The sequence below is a fragment of the Apteryx mantelli genome, chromosome 27, assembly GCF_036417845.1.
Source record: "Apteryx mantelli isolate bAptMan1 chromosome 27, bAptMan1.hap1, whole genome shotgun sequence".
Taxonomy (NCBI): domain Eukaryota; kingdom Metazoa; phylum Chordata; class Aves; order Apterygiformes; family Apterygidae; genus Apteryx; species Apteryx mantelli.
In genome coordinates this window covers 3,953,422-3,968,180 of record NC_090004.1, presented here as the reverse complement: position 1 = coordinate 3,968,180, position 14,759 = coordinate 3,953,422, and the positions used below count along the sequence as shown (strand labels likewise).

The 14,759-nt window shown below is 64.3% G+C and overlaps 1 protein-coding gene across 2 annotated transcripts; it reads right to left on the bottom strand.

The window, feature by feature from the left end:
- Window positions 1-4,779: 4,779 nt before the first annotated feature.
- TCEA3 (transcription elongation factor A3) lies at window positions 4,780-13,982 on the bottom strand. Of its 2 annotated transcripts, XM_067311497.1 has the most exons (14): window positions 13,874-13,982; window positions 11,121-11,183; window positions 10,824-10,929; window positions 10,240-10,408; window positions 10,046-10,114; window positions 9,691-9,744; window positions 9,461-9,541; window positions 8,929-9,006; window positions 8,634-8,788; window positions 8,213-8,268; window positions 6,968-7,123; window positions 6,062-6,208; window positions 5,879-5,950; window positions 4,780-5,453 (listed from the first exon to the last, which is right to left on the bottom strand). In XM_067311497.1, the coding sequence occupies exons 1-14, from the start codon at window positions 13,940-13,942 to the stop codon at window positions 5,445-5,447; spliced, it is 1,284 nt and encodes a 427-aa protein (XP_067167598.1). In that variant the 5' UTR covers window positions 13,943-13,982; the 3' UTR covers window positions 4,780-5,444. The 2 variants fall into 2 exon arrangements, with proteins under 2 accessions (XP_067167598.1, XP_067167599.1); XM_067311498.1 differs by lacking the exon at window positions 10,046-10,114.
- Window positions 13,983-14,759: the final 777 nt, after the last annotated feature.

Sequence of the window (14,759 nt, the reverse complement as noted above, 5' to 3'; positions counted from 1 at the left end):
GTCAAGGGGGGGGGGCTTTGCCTTCCCGAGACCAGCAGAATTGGCTTCCCAAAGCTGCGGCAGCGCTAATCAATGATGAGACGTAGGGAGTCGCTCGGCCCCGGCTGGCGGCTCTGCCTCGGGTAATCAGTACATTGTTTTCGGAGCTGCGACGCAGCGGCTGATGCATGAAAATCAGCGCAGAACAATGGAGGAGGAAGGAAATTGCTCCTCGTGCAGCTCAGCCCGGAGCTGGAGGGGAGCCTGGGAGGCTCAGCAAATTTTTCCTCCTTTAGTGATGCTCGTGCCTTGCTCGGTGCCCAGGGAGCGTCTGCAACCAGCCGGCGCAGTCGATCCATGATCCCACCTCGGATGCAGCTCCATGGAGGCCAAAGCCTACATGCTCCCGCATCCCAGGCTCCTGGCAGCGGGCTCGTGCTCAAGGAAACCAGAGCTTTCAGAGTCAATTAAAACAAAAGAAAGGAAGGAAAAAAGCCCATGGACAGAGCGGCTGAGCACTTGAAAGGCTGCGGCAGAGCTGTCGCTCGAAGGAGCTGCTCAGCTCTTCTGGGCTAGCGGACACGGTCCGATTGCTCCGCCACGACCCGCCGGCAAAGGGGAGCTGGGTCCTGAGGTCGTGGCCAAGCGGGATCCTCGGCGCCTGCTCCTTCCTTGCCCTTAAAAAAATTTAGGGCAGCTGCAGCTTCGCCCTCCCCTGCCCGCGACGGCCGCGATTCAGGCAGTGGCTGCAAGTCCGAGATTGGAGCCGCATCCGCTCGGCTTTGGGGGTGTCGATCAGCCCCATTCAGATTTCGGCGGTCGCTTTTATCATTCCCTGCTCATACAGCTCTCTCTCCCCCGTGTGTGTTGGATGGAGCTAACGAGATTCACCATCTGAACGTTAAACCGTGGCTTGCATTAGCCCCCATCCGCAAAGTGCAAGTGTTTGGGGGTTTGTTTTGTTTTTTTTAACATCGATTGCAATCTCCCGGTGTGTCACGGAGCTATTCTGAGCATGTCGTCGCACCACCGAGAGCCGGCTTCTGCCTCTGTCTAGCATGCGGCATTTTGGGGGGTTCCTGGGGCGGCTGCAGCCCCCGGCTGGGCTCTGCCTCCAGGAGCCGGCTCCGGCCGCGGACCTTTCCCTGCCCTCTGCAGCTCCCTCTGCAGCTCCGGCTGCATGAGCTGGCTCGGCTCCGAGGCAAATTTGGGGAGCCACGTGGCCGCACATCAGCAGTGCCGCTGCGGGTTTTCCCAGGAGAGCCAGCTCCCGTCTGCTGACGACGGCAGAGCCGTTCAGGCCGAGAGCCTGCGCCTGTCGGGCAGCTAAACATTGCACGTTGCACCGAGGAGCCGGCGAGGCGGACGGCTTCTGCGCCCGGGCTGCGTAACTGCGCATCGATTTCTCGGCTTGCAAAGCGAGCGCCTCGGGGTAGGGAACGGGGCAGGGCCGGGGCAAAGCTGCGGCGTCCGGCCAAAGAGGTGGGAGACGTTTCCCAAGGCAGAAGCAGCTGCTTCCCGACCTTTAAGGAAAGGGAAGACAAAAGTGCTGGTGCGGTTACGGATAAATCTCCAGCCGCTCCGAGGGCTTGTCCGCGGTGACCCCAGCACCCCGAGCCCAGCGCTGGGCCGGGTGCCTCAGCCCCCCTGCCCAAAATCACCTTACTTGCACTGCGGCTACCCCAGGCACTCAGCATCCCAGCAGGATCTGGCCCTCCGGCAGGGAAGAGCTGCCTCCACCACTGCCATTCACCGCTACATGCGGCATCATCACTCGGAAAAGCGCCCACGGGCCGGAGCAAATCCCGCTGTGGCCCCACGCCGCTGTCCTGGTGCTCAGCACCCTGCGGAGATGCTCCCCATCACCATCGACACGGGTGCAAAATAGCCCCCGAAACAGCACCAGCCCCCCGGGGCAGGAGGATGCGGGAAGCCCTCTGCGGCCACGGCGGGCGGGCGAGGGGACCGGGGGAATAGCGTTGCCATGGAAACCGCTGAACCGCCAGCGCCGTTTTATTTTTTTTTATTTTTATTTTTTTTGTTGAGGCTGGAAAAAAAATGCGGGGGAGAAGGGCAGTGGCGTGGCGACGCTGTGCAACCGGGGGGGGGGGGGGGGGCCTCAGCCAGAAGCACTTTCTTTACCACCCCCCCCCCCCGTGGGGTTTTGCTTTCACGACTGCCCCGTCTCACCTACGTCAAGGTTCAGCATCCCGGAGCGAGAGATCCTCACGCACCGCAAAGCCGCCTGCGGCATTTTGCATCCCGCTGCCAGCCGCATCCCGGCCCCGATGCCAGCTCCATGGCCGATCTGCGCGGAGCCACGGGCAGGCTGCAAAGCGGAGCCCGGCGGGGATGCAGCATGGCTGGGACAAGGCTGGGAAAGGCGAGCGGCACCAGCCGCAGCTCTGAAGCCTCAGAGATGCCAACATGCAAAACGCAGAGCCCTGGATGGGGGCAAAAAATCTCTCCTGCAAAAGCGAGGGCACCGCTGGCTCTGCTTGGAGCAGCAACCGTAAGAAGAGCCTGCTCATCCTTGCAAGCTCCCAGAGATTCCCACACAGAGCCGGGCCAGCCATCCCGGAGCGCTCGGCTCGGCTCGGCTCGGCCCCTGTGGCGGCATGGAGCCCCGGCGCTCTGCGGGCTCTGGCTGCGCGGTGCTGCCCTGCCTGCGGCGAGCGCACGCGGGGACGGCAGAGCACTAGCGTTTGCTCCTTGAAGGAGCGGCTGCACCTCTCGAGCGCTGATGAGAAAGCGTAATTGAAGTGGCCGCTTCCCCCCAAAGTTCAAGAGGATGCTCCCGAGCTGATTACGGGCAAGAAAAGCGATTGCTGGGTTTCTCGCCTGTGCTTGTTCCTTAGTGGGCTGGGGGATTCGGAGAGGAAGAGGAGCCTGGCATCCACGGCTAGGAGAGAGGGGGAAAACCCTGGGAAATGTCACCCGGGGGGCAGACAGCTCGCTCTGCACAGCCGCGGTGTGGGGAGGCAACAGCGCTCGGTGTTTCGGGATCTCCTGTGCGCGGCTCAGCCCGGGTGAAGGCAGCCAGACCCCGAATGCCGCGACCTGCTCTACCAGCCACAAGCCACCCTGCTTTGGGACCATCCCGCACTGCTGCCAGGCCCGCTACTGCCAGGCAAATCCAGCGGGATGTGCGGGGGGGGGGGGGGGGGGGGCGCTACACCCTTCTTGCAGAGAGCAAGGGGGAAATCTTTCTGGGAAGAGTGGGAATCCATCTCAACCACTGGAAACAGCCGGACACCAGGGATACCCTCACTGCCCCCAGTCCTGGTGACACCCTCCCACCACGGCCCAGCATGGTGTTACGCCAGGAGCCAAATCCTGCATCTCCCTGCAGAGCTCTGGGTACCATTTGGGCGGTGGGAAAACCCTCCTTCGCTGGGGAGACCCTTGGATAGTGGAGAGGGAGGAGTAGGCAGTGCCCAGCTCTCTGCTCTGCTCGAGGCAGGGGATGCCGATGGGAAAATAGCTGAGAAATCTGTCCTCCGGCTGCAATCCCCCTCCGCTCTCGGCTTTCCTCCCCGCAGCTGCTCCCTCCCTGCCCTCAGCTGTCTCCCCTTTTGTTTGCAAGCCACAGGGCTCCTCTGGAGCCCGGCAGCTGCAGCATGCATTTATTTATGGCCTGGGCTGTGATTCTCCCCCTGCCTGCGCTGGAATTTCAAGTGAAGCTGTTGCAATAAATCCTTCACCCGCTCCCCTCCTCCAGGCTGCAGGAGGCAACAGCTCCCAGGGCTTCACCCGCGTCTGGAGGCCACCAGCCACCTCGGGGCTCCTCTCACCCGGCCCTGCGCTCCGGTCCCGCTGTGCTGCCAGGATGCATGGACACGCCGCTGCGGGACGTACGGACACATCCAGGCGCCTGGGCTCCGCTCGCGCACTGCTGAGTGGTTCAGGGCCAGGCACCCCCCTGCACCGCTCGGCTCAGCCTGCCTTGGGTCGCAAATTTGGGCGTCAGGCACCTTTGCACCACTGGGTTCAGGTCGACCCTGAATCCCGAGCTGTGACAGAGGAGTTGAGGCAATTCCCAGAGCTAAAGCAGCAGGAAGCACGGTACCAAATCCAGCATTAAGGGAAGCTCCTTCCTGCAGGGATTGCTCCCAGGCCAGCGGTGACCGGGACAGCCAGGAGCAAACAGCACATCGAGCCCATGGCAACAACCACCATTAAAATGTGATGCCTGGTTTTAAAGCTCTTGCAGGGGAATATAAAACGAGGACTGCAAGAAATAGGTCTGAATCCCCCCCCCCCTTCAGTCTTATCCCACCCAAGCTGTTCTCCGGGGTGGGCTCCGGCCACCGGGATTGCACGCCACCAGCGCGGTGCTGCATGCCGTTAAGCTCCTCGCACACTGTCCGCTGCCCAAAGTCACACCAATGTGACCCAAATCTGGGTGAAATTCATGCCCGAGATGATTAAAAAATTAGCGAAATAGAGACAAAAGAGGCTCCAGTTGTGTCCCAACACCCGCACGGCCGTGTGCTGGCTGTAGCTACAGCAGCTCCACCCTCCTTTCCTGCTCTTGTCCGTCAGCCTCCAGCACCCCCAACGCAGGCGTAGAAATAGCACCGTCGTCCTCGGCGCCCGGGCAAGCCGCTCGGCCGAGGTCACGCCGCCCTCACCTCCGTCCCCGTCACGTCTCGCCGCCTCCAGACGGAGAAGTCTGGTGGCAGCGAGAGCCGGGCCGGGCACCGCGATGTTCCCGGGCTGGTGCCGGCGCTGTGCCGAGCTCTACCACGCGCCCAGCCCAGGTCCCCATCCCGCCGTCGGAAAGCTGGCTGCGCCGCAGACATTTTATACCTTTATTGCTCTAGCTGGAGGTTTTCTTCCCACTTTTCTCCCCCCCCCCATCCCTTCTCTTTCCAGGGGACACAGTTCCCTTGAGCCAGGACGGACGGCCGACGCGTCACGGAGCGGAGGGACAGCGGTGGCGTCCCACCAGCGTCTGGATGTCGCTGCAAGCGCCCTGCCTCCCGCTCAGCTCTCGCACCGGGTGCATTTAGGAGAGGGGGAAGGAGGATGCTGGGGGCAAAGCCTGGCTCTTTCCCACCCCCAGTCCCCTTGGACAGTGAACACAGCCCCAGATCCATAGGGAAACGTCTCTCCTGCCCCCCAAATCGTTCAAGTCCAGGCTCCCCCCAAGCCGCCCCCTCTGCAAGCCAGGTCGGAGCAGCCTCCTTCGCGGGGACGTGCCCGTTTCCAGTGGGCTCCCAGCACACCCCGAGCACAGGGCAAATATTTGCAGGGAGGAACGGCCTGAATTCGCCAGGTCTTCCTGAGCAACCCCCCAAATCGGCACAGCCCAGATCCCCGGGACCTTCAGGGGAACCCAACGCAACGCAACCTGGAGGCATCACCCTCGGCTGCCCTCCCTCCCCCCCGGTGCCCGCCGCGGCCCGGCGCAGCGTCCCCTCTCTCGTCGCATCTCCAGCCGCCGGCGATGGCGAGCGCCGTCAGCAGAACTGGAAGAGAAGCAAAGCCGCGGGGCGGGGGGTGAGCCGAGACCCCGCGCTGGCACCCACCTGCACCCGGGGCTGATCAGGGGGGACTGGCCATGGTTCCCTGGCTGGAGGCTGCCTCCAGCCCATCCTCCCTGCACCACCGCCGTGCTGGTGGCAGCCAGGTCCCAGAGCACCCAGCGAGCTCAGGGTGCCGGCAAGGGTGGCTGGGTGGTAGCACCCAGCATTTGCAGCCCTGGGTCCTGGAGCTCATCAGAGCCCACGAGGGGGGCACAGGCACGGCCCTGGGGTTTTGGAGACAAGGGGGTGGTGGGATCCCACGGCAGGGATGCTGCAGAGGGACCCTGTCCCAGGCAGACCCATGGAGGAACGGATTTGGGGACCCAGAGTGACATCCGCGCATCACCGCCCCCCGGCTGGGTCCAGACCTTCCAGCGGTTCCCGCACTCGTTGCACAGCACGAAGGTCGTCATGGGCTCGTCAGCGCTCCGCGTCTGCACCTGGGGACGGAGCGGGCAGCAGGGTCGGCAGAGCCCCCGCAACGGCCCCGAGCCGGGACCCCCTTGGCCAGCGGGGCCGGGGAAGCCCCCGGGCGGCTTTGCCAGGCTCACCTGGTTGTAGGTGCAGTTCTTCTTCTTGCACTTGCCGCACTGGAAGAGGTCGGTGACGGTGCCGCCCGTCTTGGCCATCTGGTGCTCCCGGATGGCCTCCTGGGTCATGGCGTTCCTCAGCTCCTTCAGCTCGTCGCTGGCCATCTCCTGCCACGAGCAGCGGCCGGGCCGGGGTCAGTGCTGGGACTCGGCTCTGCCCTGCGGCCACCGCTCTTAGCCAAGCCAGACACTGTTCTGGTTGGGTGGAAACCCCTAGATCCCACCACCCTCCCCATCTCGTCAGGACCAAATTCATCCTCTGGGGAGGGGGCAGATCCACCAAGAGGACAAATCAGCCCATGCTCAGACGTTGATTAGTGTCTGCAGGGGCTTGTCTCCCTGCGGAGGGAGCCTGGGCTCCTGGGACCCTGCTCCTGCTCCAGCACTCAGTCCTGCTGCTGCGCCTTGGTCTGCCCTTCCCTGGCCCCAGCTCTTCCCCGCACACAGCTGCTGCCCAGCGCCTGCCTCTGAGACAGGCCAGGGCTTCGTAGGGCTCGGAGGGAGCAGCACCCAAACCTTTTTGGCTGACTCACCCCCTGCTTTCTCCCAGGATGCTCATTGTGCCCCAGCCAACACCATTTCCAGGGTTTTACCAGGAAGGCATGGGCCCACCAAGGGTTTTACCAGGAAGGCAAGGGCCCATGAAGCTCCTCGGGTCGGATAGATGGTTATTTTGTACCACGTAGTGGGACAAGCCCATACACCATCTGGACACCACCAAGCCAAGACACAGCTGGCCTTTGGGCACCAACATGACCCCTGCCAGAGTGGATTTTGGGGAGCAAAGTGGGCTCTATCTCCCTTCCCAGGCTCCCAGAAGCAGCACAGACACAGCCTGGATCCCCTAGCCCTCTCCCCACTCCATACCTCCGCGGTCATCCGGGCGATGAGGCTGGGCGTGATGGCTCCACACAGCACGTTCCTCCGCAGGTTGGGGTTCTTGGGGTCCTTCAGGTTGCTGATCCTGCTCCTCACCCGGTTGCGGTACTTCATGTCCGTGCTCTTCAGCTCCTGAAAGATATGTGGTGCCTGTCAAGGAATCAAGGACACAACATGGTGGGGACGCCAGCGCCCTGGGCACTGGCTGCCATTCTGCAAGCTGTGCTGGTTGCCACCAGGGCTAATGCTCAGGTGCGCTTGGAGGTGGCCGAATTTCAAAGGTGGTGGCCCACCACGCTCAAATGGGGCCATGCTCCCTGGTCGCACAAGAACATGTGCCAGGGCTTCCCTCTTTTTGGAAGTAGGGTCATGCGCAGCTCAGGATGTGGGGAAGAAAGCGCTTTTGCATTTCCCTGCTGTAACACCCAGGCAAGGCTGTCAGGCAACGGGGACCTTTATCAAGGCCGGTGCTGTGATGCGAGTTTATGGTGCAGAGGGCTCAGCGCGCTTGCTTCCTACCAGACTTGGGACTTGCAAAAAAAAAAAGCTCCTGCTGCCTAAACAGATGTGGGGAAGCAGGCTGACGTGACAGTCCCGGGTCCAGCTCCCACGAGGCTCCGAGCATGCATGGCCAGGGAGTTTTGGATGCACCAGAAAGGGGGCTATCACCTGCCCTCCTCATGCCCATGGTGGAGGAGGAACCACCTTGGTGGCTGCTCCCAGCCTCAGAGGCTGCTGGAGACCTGGAAATATTGAGCTAGGAGTGACTTGGGTGTTGCTCCATCCCATGCCATCATGCTGGACTGAGGCCGGCGAGACCTCAGCATGGAGATACGGGCACCCACAGCCCCAAACAGCCCAGCCTCCGGCTCAGAAGGAGGCCTTGTTTGGGTCTGGGAAGGAAGGAAACGCTTGATTTCCCCATGGAGGAAGGCAATTCCCTGAGCAGACGGGTTTCGGCAGGGCAGGGGGACACACAGCATCCCCCATGGACGCTGATCCCAGTGCCCATAGGGCTGGTCCCAGCTGGGATCTGCTCAGCTGCACATCAGCGCTGTTAGTCCGGGGTCCGGGCTCCCTCTGCAGGCAACGAGCACCGTCAGGTCTCAGCAGAGCCCATCACCCTCTGCCCCCAACTCTGCCACCCTGCGCCTGGGACCGCTCGGGGGCCGATGCCTCTCTCCCCCACGGCAGAGGGAGGCTGGGGGACCCCCGCGTGCCCCAAAGGATATGGTCTTCGATCTCCGATGCCATCTTCTCGCAGTTGACACCAAACTCCTTGTAGTCATCTAAAGGGCAAAGAGAGGCGGAGGAGTGACTCTGCGCCCAGCCGCGGGGACACCTGGGCAGGGACTCACACCAGCCGCGTTTCGCAGTGCCAGCACCGGTGACGGGGCCAAAATCTTGCCTCTCCCCACTAACTAACTTGGCTTATCCCAGACACCTCCCCTCTTTAAAAATATTATTTTTACCCTCCTTGAACTTGGAATTCCCCCTGGGGAAGCCTGAATTCAGGCTCGGAGGCTCATTCTTTTCTTTCCATGTGATTAAACCAGGGGCTTAAAGCTGCCTGGATTCCCGGAGGGGCCGGGTCAGCCCCGCATCCCCCATCCCGTGTCCGGTGCCCCGGCCGGGGCGCTCGGTGCCCGCTCACCGTCCATGCGGAGGGCAGCCGTGAGCATCTCGATGCACTTGTCCCGCACCGAGTCGCCCGTGAGGTAGCAGGGGGGCAGGAGGCAGACGGCGGGCGAGAAAGAGGGGCTGGTGGGGGTCCGCGGTGCCTCCGCTTTGGCCTTGCTGCTGTTGGCTCTGCAGAGGGCACACGGGGAGGGGAAGGCGGTTATGGGGGTACGGGAGCGAGCCCGGGTGCCCCTTGGGAGAGACGGGGAGTGAACCCCACCCTGGGCTGGCGCTGGGACCCACGGGTGCATCCTCAGTCCCTTTCCTACCTTTCTTCCTTGCTGTCGCTGGAGTTTCTCCGGGCACCGACGGGAGCTGATGAGGGGCTGGAGCCCGCGGAGGTTCTCCTGGGACAGACGGTGAGGGTGATGCCATGGGGGGACATGCAGGGACACGGGGCAGCACATGGACCAGAGACCTCGGGCACCAGCATGCAGACGCAAGTGCTCTGCAGTCCCCAGGGAGCCCCCAGGCAGCAGGATTTGCTCCTCACGGGGAATTTCCCGGTGCCCGTTGCAGGATCAGGGCTCTTAGCCTTCTCCAGCTGCCCCACGCAAGTGACCCAAGGTGGGAGCAGCCTCAAACCAGGGCCAGGGACCCCCGGCAGCACCGGGCTGGGGGAGCTTGGCCACCGGCTGGGTACCAGCTTCACCATCAGCGATGCAGTCCGGCCACCGTGTCCTCTCCTGGCCTCCCCCCATCTATCAGTGCTGCCAGGGCAGAGCCCTTTGCACGTCTCCTTATCGCCCCCGGGAAATGCAAAGCCCACCCTGAGCCCAGCGCGTGCCTCCCCTTCCTCACCTCTCCCCCGACGGCCTCTTCTGCGGCGAGGAAGAGGAGGAGACGGTGGCGGCGGAGCACCTCGAGTCTGCAGAGTCTCTCCTGGGCGGACCCGGGGAGGAAGAGCCACACGTCAGAGCACCGGGACAGGCTCCCCCGGCGGGTCCAGACCCCGTCCGCAGCCCGTCGAGGGGCTCGGCGGCAGGCTGGGGTCCTGCCTCTCCCGCTCTCCTCCAGCCCACGGCACCCACCTCTCTTTCTTGCTGTCCGGAGGTGACTTTTTCGAGGATGCCGGGGGGGTCCTGCTGCAGAAGCGCAAGGGAAAGGAGAGATGCCGTCAGCGAGCCAAGCCAGCACCCCGCGTACACGCCGTGCCATTTGGCTTTAAAAGCACCCATTTCTCTCCGCTGACACCGTGGGAAGCGCAGACACCACAAGTACCTCCAGCTGGGTGAGCTGGATCCCGCCTGCCTGGTTGCACGCCCAAAGCCACCCCGGAGCCCCCGTTTCGCCTCTGTAACCAGACCCCACGAACACCCCCAATGCTTCAGCGAGGCCCGAAGCACCCTGCGACCACCCCCGGCGGCGGGACCCTTCGGCGAGTACCTCTCCGGGTTGGAGTCGGCGGAGTGGCCCTTGGGGTTGGCTGAGTGTGAGCTGGGCTTGCCGGGCTTCCTAGAGAGAGAGCAGCCTTCGGAGGAGTGCCCTAAAAACAGCCCGCGCCCCTCCGGTCTCCCCAGACGTCCCCAGGGCCACCCCGATGCCGTTGCCCGTGCAGGGGCGCTCGCGCCAGCCCGTACCTCTCCTTGTGCTTCTCCCTGTGCTTCTCAGCCGGGCTCTTGCCGTGTTTCGCCGGGTGCGAGTTCACCCCTTCGCTGGACCAGCTGGGAAAGTCCAGCCTTTTCTCCTTCTCCTTCTTCTCCTTCTCCCCTTCTGCATCCTTCTCCTTCTTTGGGGTCGCAGAGGACTCTGGGGGAAGGAGGGGACACAGCCTAAATCAGTGCGGGGCACTCTGGGAGCCGCTTCCCAGAGAGGCGGAAAGCAGCTGGGAGGTCTCAGCACCAGGCTCAGCCCTCGGTGGCTTTGCACCGATTTATATTGCTCTGTCCCAGAGTAGAAAAAAATCAAACCCAAAACCTGACTGAGTCCTCGTAGCGCTTGGCAGAACCCGTTGCGGAGGCTGAAGTAGCACAGGAACGTCACGGAGGCGCGCAACCCCATGGCGTGGTCTGCCCAAACGCAGGGCTCGATCCCACCCAGCGCCCATCCCTGCTCCAGTCGGCTCTCCATAGCACCCATGGAGGAGCACGTTGGGGTTGGGCGGACCAGGACACCCCAGGGGAGGTTTTTTGGGGGGGGACCCTGCTTTCCTGGCATTGCTCACCCAGCAGCCGCTTCCAGTTCTTGATGAGGATTTTGGCCGAGGCCACCACCTCTTCGTCCGAGCAGTGTTTCCGCACGGAGTTGACGGCCACCCCAATGCGTGTGGTCTGGGGACGCACATGGGTCATCGTTAAGGAGGAGGAAAGCAGCACCGTGGGGAAGGGTGGCCCGGGGGTTAGGCACCAGCCCGGGGCCACGCACGCAGCATCCCGCAGGAAAGGGAAGACATGCAGGAGCAACGGCCCCGACCACCGCTGGGCCACCACCACCACCACCAGCCGCCTGCAGCCCCTCTCACCTGGAGCAGCTGGATGGTCATCGTGTAGCCGGTCAGCGACTTCAGCAGATCCAGCGCCCCTTCCTAGAGCAACGAGAAGCCACGAGAGCCCTTTAGGAGCCAAAGAGAAACCTCGTGGCCACGCAGAGCTGGGCAGGAGGAACCTCCAGCTTCCCCCGTACTGACGAAAGCCGCCACCTGAGAGCGCACCCAAAGCGGAGACCCTGGTGTGAAGCAGCCCTGTGCCACCCAGCGGGGCGGCATCCAAAGCAGGCAGGAGGGCCGGCCGAGGAACGACGGGACCGTTAGCAGTGAGGTGCGTGCCTCGGTTTCCCCTCTGCACAACAGGGTGGGCTGCACCCTCCCCGCCTGCCACAGGCTGCACAGATACTGCAGCAAAAAGGGCTGGAAGTGCCCAAATCCATTTGCCCGTATTTTCACGATGGTGCATGCACAGAGCGCGTCTGGTTTCCAAATGTCCCAGGAAGAGTTAAAACCCCCTGACAGTCACTCATCAAAAAAAAAGAAAAGGAAAAAAAAACATATCTTGCCCAGTGTTTCTTTAAAATCTCAGCTGTTTTCTCTCTTCTTCTTTCTGGGGTTTCCTGCCACCAGCAGGTCAGTTTGGAGGCAGACGGGAAGGAGCTGCTGCCTTGCAAAGCTCCCGCCGGGCCAAAAAGCACTAGCCGAGCACATCCGCTTGCAGGTTTTTGCTGGGAAACCTCCGCCGACAGCCCCAGGCCTCTCCCGGGCGGCTTTCCCGAGCGCCAGCCCTGGCGGGGATTTCACGCCGGCCTCCCAGAGCAGCCCAGAGCCGGGAGAAACCCCCGCTCGGAGAGGCCAGCGCCGGGCATCGCTTTCCAAGTCAGCCGTTCCCCTCCTTTCCTACCCACTTTGTGCTTGGAAAAATAAACACTCCGTAAGGAAACCCCAACCGCTGGGAAGGGCCTGCATGGCCCCGCGCTGCAGCGCCAGGCACCCGTGGGCCAGGCGCTCGCAGGGATCCCAGCCCCGCACGGCCCCCGGGCTCGCAGCGGCTGCAGCGCTAAATATAACCGGGCCCAGATCCCGGCAGGGTCGTTTTCCTCCCGGGTATTTTTAGAGCGGGATTAAACAGATGCGAGTTCACAGGTATCCCCGGAGGGATTACAGCGCCCCGGAGCAGCACGAATCTCCCGCGCCGGGAGAGGGACGGAGCTGGAACGCTGCAAGCCCTGCACGCTGCCAGGTTTTTGGGCAGAGGAGCTCTTGGGACGTGGCATCGCTCAGCTCCAGCGCAGCCACCAAAACCCCAGGGACGTATCTCCAAGGGCAGGGGCAGGTTTTTCTCCGTTTCCGGCAGGTCCGTGTGGCGTTGAGAAGGGGGGGGGTCCCTCCATCCGCAGTGGGTCAGAGCCTCCCCGTACACCTCCTCACCGTGCAATGGGTGTAAGGGACGTCTCTGGGCTGTGACTTGTCCCTGTCCCCAGTCCCAAGCACAGGCACAAGGGTGTAAACCAGGAGGGCTCGTGAGCCTGAAGGACAGCCCGAGACGCCGGCTGGGCAGGATCAGTCCCTTCGAGCCGGGGGTAATTCCTGGCTGGCGGGGAGCAGAGCCGCGCCACGAGCTTGCCTGCGAGCCTCACGCCGGAAAGCGTCGAACGCGGCGTCTTACTTGACCGCAAACATCGGCAGCCCCGAAAGCTGCTCTGGGCGCTCGGAGATTAGCAGGTGGGAGGTGGAGATGGATGAAACGCGGCCCCTCGGCGCTGCGGGATAAGGGGCTCCTAGAGCTGCTGCCCGCCGAGCCGGGGCGCGATGCTCAGCTGCACAGCGTGCAGGCGTTCGGACCGGGGCACGTCCCGGGGTGCTCTCCCCCCGAGGTTGGCCCAGACCGACGGCTGCACCCGTCCCCTTCGATGCCGAGCGGCCTCCTCTCACGGCTCCGTAAGCCATGGTGCCCCACTACAGCCCCTCGCCCGGCGGTGGCACCCGGTGCTCCCGCTCGGATGCTGCGGGGATGGGAAAAGCCAGGTGCAAGCAGGGGGGATGTGAGCGGGGCTCTGCAAACAGCCCCGGGGCCGGCAGCGAGGCGGCAGCCGGACGTGCTGACCTCCCCCTGCCCGCGAGGCCGGGCTTCGTCGGGGCAAAGGCCGGCAGAAACGGTCAAATATTAACTTTAAGGGCTGGGCTGCACACACTCGCGTGTAACCGGATCGTCAGGGCACGGATCCCGGGATGGATCCTCAGCTGGCGTAAAGGGAGCAAAGCCGGGTGCTGGCTGCACGGCCGTAGCAGCCCGGCGCCCGTGCAAGAGGTGGCGGCGGCACGTTCCGGGCCCCGTGCAGGCTGCGGCCCCCGGTCCCGGCTGGGTTTGCGCCAGGCACCTGTCGCCCACGCTGCACCCACCGCGGAGCCGTTGGTGCGGCCGCTCCTCGCCCCCCGACGGGCGCAACGGGGCTGCAGCCCGCGACGGACCCAGAGCGGAGGCACTAAAACGCCCGCGGGCGCTGGCTGCAAAAGCAACTTTGCAGGCCCGGGAGGGGGAAGCCGAGCACCCCAGGGTGCTGGTGCAACCTGCGGGGGCTCAGCGCCGCCGGGACCCACTCGGGGGCTGCGAGCCAGCAGCAGGAGGGGGGTGCAAAGCAAACACCCCCTTTTCCTCCCTCCCATCGCTGGGAGGTTGGCAGCTTCCCTCCCTCCCCCTGTCCCGATCCACGTTGCAACGGTTTAACACGCATGCACACGCGTGCCCACGCGTGCCCACGCAGCCCGGCCGGCTCCGGCCGCCTTACCGTGCTCTTCCTGGCCACCATCTTATCCAGTTTCTTGGCGATCCGCACCAGCTCCTCGGCCGGCCCCATGCTGGCAGCGCGCAGCACCGCGGGGCTCGGCGGCCGCGGGCATGGGGGGGGGGGGGGCGCGGGGCGGCGGGGGGCGGCGCGGCGCCGGTGCAAAGCCGCGGCCCGGCTGCAAAGGACGGGACGGGACGGGACGGGGCCGGGGGGGGGGAGGAAAAGGGGAAACGAAAGGGAAGGAAAGCGAGTCGGAGAAAGCAGAAAGGAGGTGGGGCTGGCCCGGCCAGTTATAAACTCCTGCCAGGCGGGCGAAATAGCACGGGGGAGGGCTAAATATAGCCGAGGGCGCCGAGCAGGACAAAGATTGCAGGGAGCCGGGGGGAGGCGGGCGGCGGGACGCACCGGGGCCGCCAGCGGCTGAGTTTACACCTGGCCCCGTCCCGCTGCTCCGCGCAGAGGGGTTTGCGGCTCCCTGGGAGCGGGCTGCGGCTGGACCCCCTCTTAGCCAGCCCCGGCCCCCATCCCGGCACGCACGGAGGATGCCGACGGCACGGTGCCGAGCCGGAGGTGACCCTGGGGCCACCGAGGAAAGCGGGTGCTGGCGGGCAGCCCCCGGCCGCGTCGCCCGCTCCCAGGCGGGATAACCAGCCCCAGAGGCGAGCGGCTGCGGGCGAAGATAAGGCGAAGGCGCTGCCAGCCGCAGCTTATTGCGACGCGCCGGCCGGCGCTGCAACGGCAGCCCCAAACCAGCCCCAAACCAGCCCCAAACAGCCTTTTGCTCCTGCAGCCGACGCCGCGGGCATGGGCCGCTGAGCCCCGCGGGCCCCATGGGCATGGAGGGACCCCGGCACCCACCAGCCTCCGGCGGCCTGGCAGGGGACAG